Below are 15300 nucleotides of genomic sequence, written 5' to 3' on the forward strand. Positions count from 1 at the left end.
AAAGATAATAGAATCACCAGCCACGTCTCCGGTCCCTGAAGCCGAGTCCCTTCTCCTTTCTCTTTTCTTTTTTCCGCTCATTCTTCCGCTTCTTCTCACGACCAAACTTCTCTGGGTCCGCGACGGCTTCGATCTTCCTCTTGACTCGTCTTTCATCCCTGCGCGTCCTAATGTTGTCTCGAGCTCGGCTCAGTTCCGTTACAAACTCAGTAGTTCCGAATTTCTTTTGAAGTAGATCTAAAATCTCTTGGCTGCTTTCCACGAGGACTTTATAGGCGGCCCGGAAATTCTCGTCTGACGATCTGGGTGGAGGAATGGAAGGGTCAGTTAAATGAAGTAGTGGAAGAAGAATTTTTTGCAATGATGGCAGTAGCTGTCCAGTTTCAAGATGACTGCAGAGCGCTGCGATGAGCTTCATGCATGCTGTCTTGCCTCTTAAGGACTCTGCTTTTGTGGTCAGGGGTTCTCGGCGAAGTATTTTGGCGGCCTGCTCGAAAATATATTGAATTGCTTTTTTAGGTTCTTTCGATGGCTCCGTAACTTCTTCAACTTCGCTCTCCGAATCGCTATCCTTGCATCCATTCACATGTTTGACAGGTAGATATAGATCATTTTGACCGAAACATCTTCCAAGGAACACCAGGTTACGTATCGTCTGCGTGGCTAGCTCTTCTGAAACGGTTGGGGTCTTGAGACAAAATATGCAGCCGCGGGTAAGATCAAGCATGGTGTTCTCGTCGAGTTTAAGGCCTGAGGAACCCACAAGGGGTATGGCTCCATAGCCATTGGCTGCATTGGCTTTGGCTTCATCAGCAAGCCAGGTTCCGATCAAATTTGCTGCGCAGGACTTGATCCAACCGTGCGGGAAGAACAGGCTTTGGCGAACTTTAGACCAGATCGGCGCACAACTTGGAGACAAAGAGATAGCTGGGAAGAGTTTGGAAAGCTTGATGAAAAGCTGCAGTGAGTAATAGAGAGTTTCCCACTCTTCGCTACTTGGGTTTTCAAGGGGTATGTCCATCAGGCGAGGGAGCAGGTTTGTCACGAATTGCGCCTCGTTTTCCTTATCCCCCGCGTTAGATTCGAAAAATATCCTTGCTGCTTGCAATCCAGCTGTAATAAGAGATAAATTCTCTGTTCGTTCCAACCACATTCGAAGGGATGACAGTATTGGCTTAAGCTGTTCTGGTTCGGCACAACTATATATACCGTTCAAGAGGATTCCAGCCATCTCCCGGCATTCAGGCGATTCGTCGTTGGCCATGACCATGACGATTGGAACAAAAAAAGTTCCTACAATGTCCTGAGCCAGTTCTCCATTTGTTTTAGTGAGAAGAAGATGCACTGCTTCCAGGACAGATTGACGGCCTTCCTTGTGACGGTAATCCAAATTTTTGGTCAAATACCCCAACTGCTTCGACCAGCGGTTCTTTGTTTGCGGGTACTCGATTAAAAAGTGAACGTATACTCCTCTTGCAAGGTCTCGAGCATTCCGAGTATGGTTCGTAACCATCATGGCAGCGATATTATCCACAAGCTCGTACATTTCAGGTACAATGAGCTTCCTTGCCATCACAGCTCGAATGAAATTGAAGGTAATTCCTTGTCGATCGGGTTCCTCAATGTCACCGGAAATCCGCTTCAGCATGTATGCAAGATGCGAATCCTTTAACTTAATGCTTCGGCGCTCACGCAGAATAGATGCTATCAATTTTATAGCAGCTTGTGCGCCTTCGGTGTTGGTACTTGGGGCCTCTTTGATTAGTTTAATAGCTTCAACAAGATACACATCAGAACTTTTATCAATTTCTTCCAATGGTAGCTTTATGATGGTCGACAGCAACCTGATCGCCGCGATTTTCACTTCCTCGTAACCCTGCACCAAGGCATCGCCAATGATGGGAAGGAATCCACTCAAATTTTCCGCTGTCAAAAGGCTGTTATATTTGTTCAAAACCGATCGAAGGGCATCAAGGCTAAAGCGAGCGAGCTTATACAGGTACGATGACGTGCTTCTTCCAGTACCACTCTTGTTAAAGGCAATCATCTTGACGATGAAGCGATCTTTAGGTTGTGCTGCAGCGTCAGGCTGCGAAGGGTCTGTCGTTTTGTAAGACTCCTTGATAACTTGGTAGCAAAATATCAAGAAATCACGGCTTTCAACTCCGGGGTTCCTCAGCAGGCCGGTGGCAATCCGCCTGAGTAACTCATCAACCTTCTTCACAATGCTTGAAGTAAGTCTCTCTTCCAGCAACCTCTGAATTGGCTGAACCAGATTGTATACGTGGCGAACAGAGGCATTCTTCGCAAGAAGCTCCATTGAATCAAAACTCTTGCTGGCTTTAACTTCTTTCATCTTGCTGACATAGTCCTCTGCATCCTTTTCCTGGCCAACGGTGCCAAAGATATCGTCCATAATAATAGAGGCAAGGACCGGAAGGTCCTGGTCCAAGTCTCCAACCATGAAGTCCTGGCTGGTTGCGACTAGGATAGAATGGACGGTGAAGGAAAGCACGTGGAGCTGGTATCCTTTCGTGAGAGTAGTTCTCAGTTCCTTTAATATGTATCCGAAGTAACTCGGGCCGAGGATGAGTGCAATATCGGCGAGGGTTTTCCGTGCTACATCTCGCGAGTCTTGGGATTTGCTCTTCAAGATGTTTGAAATATCTAAGAGGACTGGCGGAAGGAGAAGAGCCCTCTCTTCTTCTGGAAGTAATTTGAGGAGCTTAACTGTTGTAACCGCAACTGGCAACCGCAAGCTAACTTCGGATTCTTCCTTGTGATGAATGAACTTTGAAAGGAAAGGGATAAAATGAGATTTCAACTCCGATGCTACTTGAGCAAGACTTGGCAACGACCGGCTAAGTGTGCTTTTCGCAATCCCGTCCACAGATATTTCCTCTGTTGCGCTCGGAGTGGAATTGGAAGCACGAGTAAGAGCATCGGTTAACTGTCCAAGAAGGCGTATAATATTCTTTTCCATTCCAGGCTTGCTTCGCAAGTAATCTTTGAATCTGCGGAAAATGGCTCTGAATTGATTCCATTCTAGACCTCCAGCAAGGATACCAATAGTGGAAACTGCCTCTGCGGCCAAATTATGGGCGTTGTCGTCTTCTGCCTGGTTGAAGACATAATGTTCTATCAGAGGGAAAAACACGGTGCTAATATTGGACGCAGATATTTTCCCCTTGGTGACCTCGGTCGTCAAGCGGCGCAGAGCACGCTGACGACGATGCTGTTGAATATGAAGAATATTGTTGAAAAAGGAAGCTTCTTCGTCTCCGTTTGCAAGAAGATCATAAAGGTCGCTAAGGTTGGGATGTTTCGGGTGAAGCTGAATCAAGTAACCCAATACGGCCACGAATTCTGCTCGAACGGTTTCCGCGTTTTGCTTCACTCCGCTTTTCAAAGATGGCAGAAGCACTTTGTCAACCAGCTCACGGAATTCTGGGATTTCGATTTCCTCACTTGGCGCTGCACACTTAATGAAACGTCGAATGCCTAGGGAGGCACTTGAGCGGATTGCGAGCTCTTCTTCGTCTTTTATATGGTAAAGGAGATTGTACAATAATGGCCGCCATTGCCTCGCAGAGAATGTGGAGAATTTCTCCTCGTTAATGGCGTGAAAGGCACCCAGACGCCGCTCAAAATCCACTTCATCTAGCCTTTTGGATGATAATGAGTTCAAATCTGCCGCCAGCCGAGACACCTCAATCAACTCGGGACGGCGCTTCGAGAATAGTTCGAAGACTTTAGAAAGGGCTTCTCTGTTGGCGTCATCCTTGAAATAATCAAACATTGACGACAACACTTCGAACAACTGCCCACTAAGCTCATCATTGCCTTCAGGGTTATATAATGGAAGGAATTGCTGGAGGACGCGAAGAAGGCCTCCTTTTGTTCTCGGAGGGACCCTATCTGGAGGTTGTTGCAAGAGATATATGGTCGTGTCTATTAACTTTGAGGTTTCTGTGGACGATTCGACAAATTGGGCCAACTTCGACAAGATTTCCACTCCGGACAACGTAAGCTGACGTGACGATTGTTTCCTGAGCAAGGAGTCGATCTGGACCAGCATATATTCCACGTGAGATGCAAATACGCCGGTCCGGACTAAACTCATCGTTTCGATATCTGCATCACCGTCTTTATCCTTTTCTGGGCAGGTAGCAGCGTTGACAAGGGGAGTAAGCACCTCATCTAGTACAAAAAGCTTCACCCCTTCACGAGCAGACTCCACGCCTAAAATGTTAACGACCTTTGGAACGACATTGCTGTTACAAAGGTATAGCGTGGATTTAGGGTGAGATGCCCAAGTTCGAAATAGCTGGAGAAGCCCAGAAATGCTTTGAGCTGTCTCCACGGCGAAGTTCGGAAGCCTTGGATTAATGACCTCCGCAAATATAATGGGCATATACGGAGTCCAGTCAACATCGGACGAAACCGAGAACACCAGCTCAAGGCACCGAGTTCCTATTTGGCGAACGTTTCGGAGAAGAGATAGTTGACTATTTTGGTTGGAATCCTCTTCCCTTATCTCGTCGCCAGCATGCAATTGCCTGCATGCACGTACAATGCAATAGAGGATAACATTCATGGTGCAATCCACATATGCATGCATCCTGCTTTTGAGGGTGGAGAACATGGTTTCGATCATTTTTAATAGACCATATTGCTTTCTCGGTCCGAGCACCTCTTGAGCCAGAACACTTTGGTGTTCAGACACGCCGTCAAGAATGTTAACGTTGGCAAGGGGACCAAAGGCTATACGAATGAAGTGCTCAAAGTCCTTTTCCGACAGCTGCGAGATGGCTCTGAGTATTGCTTTCCTTCGGCCTTCCTGACCACCGCCTTGAGAGCCACGTAGGCCTGAACGTGCAACCATTTTACCGTACAGTAACCGCAGAAGATAAGGGAATAAGCCTTCGCGATGCTCATCCTCAATGATGCTATTATCTTTCCCGAGATGGACGAACACTGCCAATTCATCCCTGAATCGCGCGTCATCGAGGAGGTTCAAAAGATTTTGTTCGTATGGTTGCACAGCCGGTGACTTCCAGGTAAAAATTGCCTTCATCGCAAGTTTCTGAATTTCAGAATCGCCATTGCATAGGAGATTTGCAAGTGTGTCATGAACTTCGGAGGCCTTGTACAAGACTTTCGGATTCGTGAATTTTCCAAGCAAGGTAAGCATCGCCTTCTTATCTCGTAAGTCCCATCGCGCTTTTGTCTCGTCCATTGCCAGTGTTGAAGACGATCCAGAAGAGCTATTAAGAGGTTCATCATCTTTCGAGGTCCAGGATAAGAAAAGGGGTACTAGTTGTCGGGATCTCTTTTCTGCCACATGGGGTACGGCACTCAGCACACGTAGTGCTTGGGATCGAGCATAAACCGGGGTTAAAACAACGGGTTTATGGGCATTTTTGAAATCGTCGACCAAAAGCGACTCTGAGTCCCTCGCAGCTTCAAAGGACAACATGAGAGACTTTTCGACATTCAAGACGTTGAAACACTGAAATTCAGAAGTTACAATGGAATTCTCCTCGTTCGCATCCGCTTCATTCGTTTCGTCAGAGCCAGAAGAGCTACCTTCTTGTAGCCAGCTCATGGCAAGGTCAGTCACGGTACGCTCCCCAGTCGAATCTTCACATATCACTTTTATAGCCTCGCAGGTGTCATCCCAAAGGGATGCCAGTTTCTTTGACAGCAACCCAAAACAAAAGTTTGGAATTAGTCGATCCAGCCATTTAAGTTTGGATGCTTCTGCGTAACTGCTAGCAAGCCGACGCACAAGCATAGAGAGCTCTCTTGCTGTTTGTAACGTTAAGTCGCTCTGCTCAATTTCAATAGCGGTCGATATGCACACTGTTTCAACATCAAGCCAACAGAGTACGGCTTGAATTATCTTCAGAGATGACAACCTTAGCTCATGCGACGGGCCAGCAAGAATGGAGAGGAGGGTGTCCACAAAAGGTTCAATTTTCTCCCCAGAGAACTGGGGGGGCTTGTTGGAAGCGGTCATGAATCCCAACGTTGCCTCCAAAAAAACGGGAACGGTAGCAAACTCAACACCTCTTGAGATAACTAGATCCCACACATTACTATCAAGCTCTTTCATCTGGGCAGCCAGTTGAACATAAGCAAGAAAGCCCTGACCGCAAGCAAACGAATCCAAGTCTACTTTTCTATTGGACTGTGGGTTTGCAGAGGTGAGCAACAAGTGATGGAGACTTTCTAGAATCTGGGGAACAATAGATGGTGGAGTAGAAAATGATAGAGCACCTTGCAGTGTTGTGTAGGCATATAAGAATGTGATGTCACGAGTAGTCGGCTTTTTGTTTGAAAATTGCCTTGCAATATGCTCCTTCCAGCCATTTGGGCAAGTCAAATAGCCAGACCTGTTAGCTTGAGCAGTCACGCAGTTCAAACTACGAAGTCGTGGCAGCGTGAGGCAGAAACCAGCTTCATAATCTTGCCAAAGAGAAACAATGAATCTAGAAATAGGCTTGTCAGCTTGTATTCGTCTTTGCCGATACAATTCAACGTTTACCTTTGGAAATACGGCAGGACGACACTGTAGAAACGGTCGGAGCCAAAGCTCGAAAGGAACAAGCAGAAAGGCAAAAAGTACTGCGACAGCGGATCGCGAATGATGATTTCCATTATTTGCCGCATATGCGGGAGCAACTCGTCCATCGGGGATGTTTGTATCGCAATAGCCGTAGCTCCTGACAACTGCTCAATTGATAAAGTGTTAAGTTCGGAGTTGCCGGCAGCTTCTTTAAAGAGACAAAGCAGAACTTTGTGAACTCGTTTCCAACCTTGAATCCGAGAACCTTTCCGCGTTACCACAGCGAGGAATAACAAGTGCACATTGACGCGAAAGTGTATCGCAGAAGACTTCTTTGACGATGCTTCGATGTAATCACATATCACGTCGAGGACTGGTGAGAACGTGTCGCTAGTACAGTAGTGGACCAGGTTGATCAAAACACCACTAAGCACGGCTTCCGCGACAGCGCTGTGGGTGGCATCCTCCATGGTAGCAGAAGTCATAAGACACTGTAGAATATCGGCTCCGTTTGAGTGTATGCCGCCTTTAACTCCCTTGACTGCATCAGCAAACATATTCATAAGCCCCTCTTGATACATCGCAATTTGCCGTTGTCCCTCGGTTTTGCTGAGATCCTCGAAAATAAACGTCACTGCACGTTCAAGAGGCGCTTTATTTTTGTAGTAGACGAGAGCTGCTTTTCGAATAAGGAAGGACATGGACTCCGCAGCGAATCTGGCTACGAAGTGCTTTTGGGGTTGTTTTCCAAGATACGGAGACATAATTCCTAGCAACTGCCGTAGGTCTGGAACAAGCAGACGGGACAGAAATTTGAAAATCCATGCCAGACAAGTGAAACTCCACTCTATCACCTCGATGCTTGAATGAGTGGCTGCCACAGAGGCAACCAACCGAACGGTGGTCGCAAAGTGCTTCTCAAATCTTGAACCCAGGTCCCTCGCAAACTGCGCCATGAGGCTCAGAAGCGGCTCCATGCTCAATTCATCTCTTCTCCTGATATATTCAGCCAATAAGTCCATGATCGCATCCTGATGATATAGAACTTGCGGAAGGCTCTCGCAAAGACGACCGGCGCGTTGGGAAAATTCCGTAAAGTTTTCAGATAGATTAAGCTCCATCCAATGCTCAAGCGAGGCTCGAAAGTAGGAACAGGACTCGTCGCCATTCTCTTCGCTAAAGCTGTTCCGCCGTACGCGATGAACCGGATCTATCTTGAGTTTCGCAATGCGCTGGGAGAAAGGCTCGAAGCGATGGGACTTTGTAGTTTCGGTGCCTCCTTTCCGCAACTTCGGAGGCTTGCCCCGAGCTGAATGCGCTCCCGCCATTTTGAGCGAAAAGCAGCTTGAGGGGTTCGATTAATCAGATAGGGCGACCTCGCTGTCGGCCTCGAGAATGGCTTCAAAACTCCCAGAAAAAATATGGCGGAGCGGTCAAATGATGTTCCGGATCACGTAAGTGTGGTTTTTGATTAGTCATTGCTGGCCCAAGCTCCCGTGCCAAGACATCGCTGCAACCTGCGCTTTCATTCAGCCAACTGCGATCTCGATTCTCAGTGCATCGAACGGCTGCGTTCGCGGAGCAACTGGATTATGAAGCTTATTTACGCATAAGTTGCTTTTATTTTTACAGCCTCAATTCAGTCCAAAATTAACTACCTATCTTAAAGTGAATAACTTCTAGAATTCCATACCTCACTTTTGAGCCAGCCCTGATCTTTACTCGTGCCACCATTTCATCAGCATGAGATTACTGCTTTCAAAGAAATGGCTTCTAAGATGTACGTGATCTGACTTATATACAATTTTGTTAGCCAGTTTAAGCAGTTCTAAATCCCATAATTTTCTTAGAATTGTTATTGGAGGCATCCATTCTGCGTTCAAGGAGGTTTTCGGCAAACTGCAAAAGCTTCAAGCAAAGCAAAACTTTTCGTTTGCCCTGGTAATCGGTGACTTATTTAAGGGAGATTCCGATACCAGTGACGAAGAACTTTCTGCCCTTTTGCGGGGCCAAATTGCTGTTCCTTTGCCAACTTATTTTACAGTTGGCAGCCATAGAATCCCTCAGGCTGTTATTGAAAAACTAGAGAAAGACGACGAAGTTTGTCCAAATCTATACTTCTTAGGGAGACGAGGCGTCCTCACATCATCTGAAGGTGCCAAGATTGTGGCGCTTGGCGGTAACTGGGAATCAGCGGCGACTCCCGTTGCTGGAGTGAATGAGAAATATTTGCCGCAATACACGGATTTTGACTGCAAATCATTATACAAGACAGAACATGCGGACATTCTTATCACTAATCAGTGGCCGAAGTCCGTCCAGAGCGGATCAAAAGTCTTAGTTTATGAAACACGTCCAGTCGAAGGGGTTAAATGCCTTGCCGATCTATGTTCCATCCTGAAGCCACGATATCATTTTACTTCGCATGAATCCTTCTTTTATGAGCGTGAGCCATTCTTTCATGTACCCGCAGAGGATGACTCTGGATTGAAGTACGTCACAAGGTTTCTCAATTTGGCTCCCTTCAACACGTCAAAACAGAAATGGATGTATGCCTTCAATTTGGACCCGAATGCTCCCCCCTCCACATCCCTCCCAGCGGCAGCCACGATAACGCCGTTTCTGAACGCTCCAAAGAAAAGAGAGCCCATCCAAGAACAAGGCGAGGTTTTTAGCCGCTTTTCACAGAGCGATGATTACCATCGACCCAGGAAACGAGCGAAGAGATCAGCCCCGGACCAATCAGAATGCTTCTTCTGTTTATCAAATCCAAACATTGCGACTCATCTCATTACGTCGATTGGCACCGACTCTTATCTCACAATCGCGAAAGGCCCATTGACAACGGCTGGTACCTTTCCTAAACTTGGCTTTCCAGGTCACATACTGATTATTCCATTAACCCACGCGGCAACATTTTCAGCCATGGGCGATCCGGACACCACAAAGACAACTTACGATGAGATGCAAAGATACAGGTCTGCCCTCCATTCCATGCTAGAGGAAAGATCAAACGGAGAATTGGGTTCTGTTACGTGGGAAGTGAGTCGCAGTGGCGGTGTCCACATCCATTGGCAATTTCTTCCTGTACCGTCGAGCCTAATCTTCCGCGACCTTCTGGAAGCCGCGTTTAAGGTGGAGGCTGAGGACCTGAACTACCCTAAATTTGAGAAGCAGACTGTTGAAACTGCACCATCGAGTCAGGGTGATCATTTTAGAGTATGGATACGTGGACCGGGGAGAGGCTCAGAGCGAGAGAGTGGATCATCTCTTGAGACGGTATTGACAATGCCCCTCTCTGGAAAGTTTCGATTTGATCTCCAGTTTGGACGAATTGTGATGGCGAAGCTTCTTAGGCTCGAAGACCGGATCAACTGGAGAGATGCCACACAACCGCAAGACGAAGAAACAGCCGACGCAGAAGCTTTCAAATCTGCATTTAAAAGTTTTGACTTTTCACTTGAAGAATGAAGAAGCCCGTCCTATGGAGCTACCGGCCCTTCATAGAGCCGCAAAACCGCTTGCTGTGAGCCTACTGGTAAGCAGCGGGATACAGTTCTCGATTTGTAACCGTCTTGCCGGTGCCGAGTGGGAGACGGAGAGCCGATATTCGTCACATTTATACCACGTTCTACTTCGGGGTTGGATCTTGTATTATATCTACAGCACCGTATGCATTACTTCATATGTCCCTAGGTCATTATTTATTGGGGCTTTCGAATTATATAGTAAAAAGTCAGAGATTATTGCTTTGAGACAGTATACAACTGTGCTAACAACTGGCTAGATTCCATCTAGCAGACTGTGTGGTTTTATTAATGCTCCCAGCTATCATGCCCAGGGGTTGGAAGACAGTGTTTCTTGTCCGCCATCAACGTGTGTGCCTTCCCTCCAGCAGCAGGAGGGCAACCATCCGCAGCAAGGCCCTTACCAACTAACTGCCGGACTTGACCGTCTGCCATCATGCTAAACAGTAGCAATCGCGGGATTTCCTGCTTGTTTGATGGGTTAATGTAGGTGATGTGTTTCTGCTGCAAATATTTTTGCCGGCAGTCTTGTGCCTTTTTGTTCTCCTTCATCTATTAAACTCATTCAACGATGTATCAAAAAGGAGTGAATAAATAAACAGAAAACCCCTCCCTCCAAATGTTCCTATCTGTCGCATTGTTTTTTTTTTTTGCATAGAGGCTGTGCTCTTCCTGCGCCCCCAATCTCTTTCATATGCAGACGAAAAATTCTTGAGTTTTATTAAAGGGCCTGCTAACTTAAACGGGCCAAGACCAGGCAGTGATCTATATCCATCAGGGCCCTTCACCGGCTGTTTTCGTTCTTTTTCTGGGAGAGACACTGTTGGCAAAATAGAGAAAGCCTCCATCAGTACAAACAAGCTTGAACAATCCACTCCTATCACTCTTGCTTGTGTCCAAAATCTGTTTGCTTGGGCTCGAATTGGAGGGGAAAGGCTTCACTGATCCCCAGTCACCCTGTGCAGCGAACGAAGCACAGTTCCTAGTTAACTTGCCTCTTCAACACCGCAAAAATACCACGAGTGCTGTCAAACATGATTTCCACCATTGCTGATATGGCCTGGACTCTTTCAGGCAGAGGATCCAAAAGACGCTTCTTTGGCTCCCGGGTCCGCAGGCGCAAAACGAAAAGGGACAAAACTCGTCGCTCATCGGGTTCAGAAACGTCTTCGCCTCTGATCCGAGATACCGGTATTCCTAAGGACGTAAGCAGAGTGCTCCATCCCGATGCAAAACGTCCAGGCAGCGGCGAAGACTCGGGAGAAGGTTGTTGTGAGGCTGAGTTGGACTGGTCCGAGGTGCCATCCGACGCGCCACGGAGAGCGGGAATTTTGATCGTGACCACGTCACCTGAGGGAAAGGTGAAGGTGGCAGACTGCGATAAGGAAGCCAAACAATCGTCAACGAGGGACTAGGGGTGAATATGTGAGGACAGAAGTCAACTGTGAACGTTGGACATGCGGAGTTGGGACGCGAAATGAAGCCATAGGTTTTCAGAATTATTGGTTCTCTTTGAGCAGCCGTTAAATGAACATTTTTATCAAATGACTATGAAGGGCACAGACAGGATGCTGTATGGAGTACTCCGTAGACGGAGACACAAAAAGCAAAAAAGTTACCTCCGCGACGGGGAGTCGAACCCCGGTCTCCCGCGCTTGTTATCAAACAATTGACAAGCGGAAATCATGACCGTTAGACCATCACGGATTGGTGCCCAAAGTCAAATTTTATAATTTTATCAGGACAAAACTAGGCTGCCTTCAAAACGGTGGTTCCTTTTGTCTCTTTGAGAGACATAATATGTGAACAACCTCATCCAGTCACTTGGCTACCGGACCATGATGAAGAGTTTCGGTTTGCCTGGATGCCCCGACACTTGAGGACAGGCGTGAAAACTCCGGCTCTGGCCGCGTTGAAGCTTGTTGAAGTGGATAACTAGCCAGCAAGCTGCCACGGGCACCCAAACTTGCAGGGAGACAAAGTTGGAGGCTGTCACAAAGTTCACCGCAAATTCGGCATCCGCATCGGTGAAGTACACCATGAATTTGCTCGACGGCTTGAGATACCATAGGAGTTTGCACTTAAGGGCAGCGTGTAGTGATAACAGCCTGTTTGGCACGAAATTTGCGAGTGCAGGCATTCAGAGATCCATTCCACAAGGTATTTAAAGCCGGAGAAGACGCGCTCGGGCTTTGGGTAAGCCATTGTTGTCACATCTGCCTTTGTATTGTTCTTGGCATGAGTGAAGAACGATGATCTTTAACCAACGCACTATATTTGTTGATTCAAAGTCCCTCCAAGGGCCGCGGCACAACTATCGTGCGATTCTTGGTCATATTCAGTACTTTTCAGGGAGCCTTGATAGATAGAATATGTTGCAATTTGCTTGTTGCGAAGTTCCAATGCACAGTTCCAGTTATCTAACAGGCCATATGATTGCGCAAGATAGGATCATGGCCATCTTTCCCTGGTGCCTCGAGAATTTAGAGTATCTGGTCAGACTCACTCTGTTATATGAATCAAATGGATAAGACAAGAAGTTCAATTAATATGTACCTACATAAGATCTATCTCTCACTATTGTTCCGAAATCTATGCTCCTTATGTATGTTATATGTACCCGTCAATGCCGATGCATGCTATGGAAACCTCAACCGTCACAAATAACTTTTTCAAATCCACCGGTACTACCAAACACCGGATCATGCAACTATCTCTTTGGAATGGAATATTCGCGCTACCAATATCATAATTCCTCCAAGCATCGTGAGTGCGGCGCTAAACGCAATGGCGGGCTTGAACCCAGAACTGCTGACAATGGCGCCCATCATCGGCGAGCCGGTAAGGCAGAATACTCCCAGCGCGCCCATCATCATACCCAGGTATGTCCCGATTTGATTGGCCTGAGGAGCAGTCATGGCCACTGTCGTTGGGAACAATCCAATGATGGCCCCTGAAGATATCCCGAAGAGAACTGCGAAAGTCACCAGACCTCCGAGGTTGGACGTTGCTAGCCAACAGAACTCCAGGATTCCAGAGATGAAGATCGCTCCGATCAGAGTGTTAAACCGCCCGAGGTAGAATGTAAGCCTAGAACCGACGATTCGGCCCACGAAGGATCCGGAGTTGTAGATCGGCATGATATAAAACGCCCAATCGACATCGACTCCATGGGAGGTGGCATATGCGGGAAGGAAAAAGAATGGAGTGTAAATGCCCCAGAAAATAACGCTATAGCCCACCACCTGCAGCGAGTAAACTGGCTTCTTGAAGGCGGCCGGAAGGAAATGCGGACCCTTTCTCGGCGAGATACGTGGTACAAGGGTTGCGCACGCAATGGAGAGCAAGACGAGCATAATAAACCCGATGATTCGAACGGACCAGGGGAACCCAATGTCCGTATGTCGGAGGAAGCGATTGAGCGCGATCGGGAAGATTATGCCCCCAAGTGGCGAGCCGGCCGATGAAATGCCAATGGCAAGATCGCGCTTCTCTTGGAAATAGTGACCAAGGATTGAGATAGCAGGAGTATAAAGCATCCCGATACCAAACCCACCCAGGATACCCTGGGCAAGAAGGAATTGATAATACTCTTTGCAGAGTGATGTTAACATCACGGAGGTGACGTATAGAAGAGAGAACGGTATTAGGACCATCTACTAGAGTTAGCTGCATCCCACATATGGAAAATGAAGTTTTTAGGGATTCTAGCCTACCTTTGTTCCATATCGATCCACCAGCGGCCCGGACACTAGACCGGTGGTGCACATAAAGAATGCTTGCAGTGATCCAATCCAGGCAATCTCAGAGTGGGAACTGCCCCGTAGAAGGTTACTGAAATAGTATGACTCCAGTACACTGACCTCAACACATGTTAGCTCGCTCACACGCGGTTACCTGTAGAATATCCAAGGGAAGCGATCGGAGAGTACGTACCCAAAGGTGCTCAGGTATCCAAAAGTGCAGAACATAGTGCTAAAGGCGCCTGCAACCGCCAACCATGCCTTGAGCCCGCCATCCGGAAACGTTGGGACGGCATCGCTCTTCTCCTCCGCCGCAATAGAGGCAGATGAGACCTCGTTCTTGGAATCTGGAGTGTCTGACATGATTAACACTCATACAAGATCTAGGAAACCTTGGAAAATTGATAGCAAGAATGAAATCTGCAATTCATCAGCAGTTCATTTTTGTACTTGCATCCAGCGTCCCTTTTCCTGAAAGGGGAAGGCGTGAGATAAGTAACAAATCCAACATATTCGCCATCCGTATTGGGGTTCTAGAGCGATCATGAGGATTTATAAATTTTTTTGGTGAAGTTATCAGTCGAAATGAAAGCGGATCCGTGTCAATCCAGGTTGGCATAGAATTCGACCCGGGGAAAACGTATCCACGCCCTTGAGACTTTTGCCAGAGTGGAGACGCTCCCCGCGCTAGTAGGACTTCTGGCATGGCTTTTGAAGAAGCCTATTTGCCTGTCGACATATCCAAGCCTAGACCTCCTCTGACTCAAAATTCATCAAACATTCATAACTATATGAGCTTTCTGATGCTCGGGACAGCGACCAAGAAGCCACCCAGAATGGGCGTCCGCACGATCATCGCGCACGCCGTCCAGACACTAATAATAACCGGCTTGAGACGCCTCACGGATCAATCGGGATGATGGCGATAACGAGGCTTAAGTCCATGTGGTCCTCGTGAAGCGGCGTTGGATCTCGCGGCCGGAGCTAAGAAGCTGCCCAAAAAGGCTAGCGACCTCCTGCCCAGCCGGAGTTCCGGTGCCGTTCTCGACGCCAATTAGTCATGCCTCGCTGCGATCAGCTTGAACCCTGGTCGGCATCCTTCACGCTCCCCAAAAACCAGCACCGGAAACCAACAAAACAGGCGGCCATGCAACCACGCGCATGCCCGGCTGTTCGGCACAAGATTGGGGGCTTGTTTTGACCTGGCACAACGAAAGGATCATTATTGTTTTAAAAAAAAAAGAAAATCAAGCATTTGTGATCGGTCTTGTCGCTCTCCGCCTTTCGTCACAAGCTTTACGGAGTACGGAGTACTCCTTTTGGTCGGACCCTCTTGGATCCAGTCTCGCCGGCACTCCTCGGTTCGGAGTAACAACATATTCAATGCTTCAGAAGGCTTATTTGCATTTAAGCCCCGAAGAAGCCCTCTGGAACTCCCCACTCGCCCCATAACCATGTC

At 47.5% G+C, this 15300-nt stretch overlaps 4 protein-coding genes and 1 non-coding gene across 5 annotated transcripts; 2 read left to right on the forward strand and 3 right to left on the reverse strand.

Moving 5' to 3' along the window:
* Positions 1-13: 13 nt before the first annotated feature.
* On the reverse strand, positions 14-7899 carry CIMG_01132 (HEAT repeat protein; the record flags this gene model as incomplete). The annotated part of the gene is made up of 2 exons (XM_001247360.1): positions 14-6494; positions 6551-7899. 2 exons carry the CDS (start codon positions 7897-7899, stop codon positions 14-16), a joined length of 7830 nt encoding a protein of 2609 aa, XP_001247361.1.
* A 378-nt stretch (positions 7900-8277) lies between these two features.
* Positions 8278-10334, forward strand: CIMG_01131 (CwfJ domain-containing protein). The gene is made up of 2 exons (XM_001247359.2): positions 8278-8351; positions 8422-10334. The coding sequence occupies exons 1-2, from the start codon at positions 8338-8340 to the stop codon at positions 10040-10042; spliced, it is 1635 nt and encodes a 544-aa protein (XP_001247360.1). The 5' UTR covers positions 8278-8337; the 3' UTR covers positions 10043-10334.
* A 187-nt stretch (positions 10335-10521) lies between these two features.
* CIMG_01130 (uncharacterized protein) lies at positions 10522-11556 on the forward strand. Its single transcript, XM_001247358.2, has 2 exons — positions 10522-10584; positions 10851-11556. Exon 2 carries the CDS (start codon positions 11133-11135, stop codon positions 11511-11513), a length of 381 nt encoding a protein of 126 aa, XP_001247359.2. The 5' UTR covers positions 10522-10584; positions 10851-11132; the 3' UTR covers positions 11514-11556.
* Positions 11557-11717: 161 nt separating this feature from the next.
* CIMG_15029 lies at positions 11718-11805 on the reverse strand. Its single transcript has one exon. It is a non-coding gene; the product is annotated as a tRNA-Asp (tRNA).
* Positions 11806-11929: 124 nt separating this feature from the next.
* Positions 11930-14317, reverse strand: CIMG_01129 (MFS monocarboxylate transporter). The gene is made up of 3 exons (XM_001247357.2): positions 14035-14317; positions 13815-13956; positions 11930-13754 (listed from the first exon to the last, which is right to left on the reverse strand). Exons 1-3 carry the CDS (start codon positions 14202-14204, stop codon positions 12801-12803), a joined length of 1266 nt encoding a protein of 421 aa, XP_001247358.1. The 5' UTR covers positions 14205-14317; the 3' UTR covers positions 11930-12800.
* Between the last annotated feature and the right edge of the window lie 983 nt (positions 14318-15300).

This window comes from Coccidioides immitis (assembly GCF_000149335.2).
Source record: "Coccidioides immitis RS genomic scaffold supercont3.1, whole genome shotgun sequence".
Lineage (NCBI taxonomy): Eukaryota > Fungi > Ascomycota > Eurotiomycetes > Onygenales > Onygenaceae > Coccidioides > Coccidioides immitis.

Coding starts and splice junctions, on each gene's coding strand:
- CIMG_01129 (XM_001247357.2), bottom strand. CDS start 14,204: ATGTCAGACACTCCAGATTCCAAGAACGAGGTCTCATCTGCCTCTATT. Junction 13,957..14,034: donor GGATACCTGAGCACCTTTGG/GTACGTACTCTC, acceptor TGTTGAGGTCAG/TGTACTGGAGTCATACTATT. Junction 13,755..13,814: donor TGGATCGATATGGAACAAAG/GTAGGCTAGAAT, acceptor TAACTCTAGTAG/ATGGTCCTAATACCGTTCTC.
- CIMG_01130 (XM_001247358.2), top strand. CDS start 11,133: ATGATTTCCACCATTGCTGATATGGCCTGGACTCTTTCAGGCAGAGGA.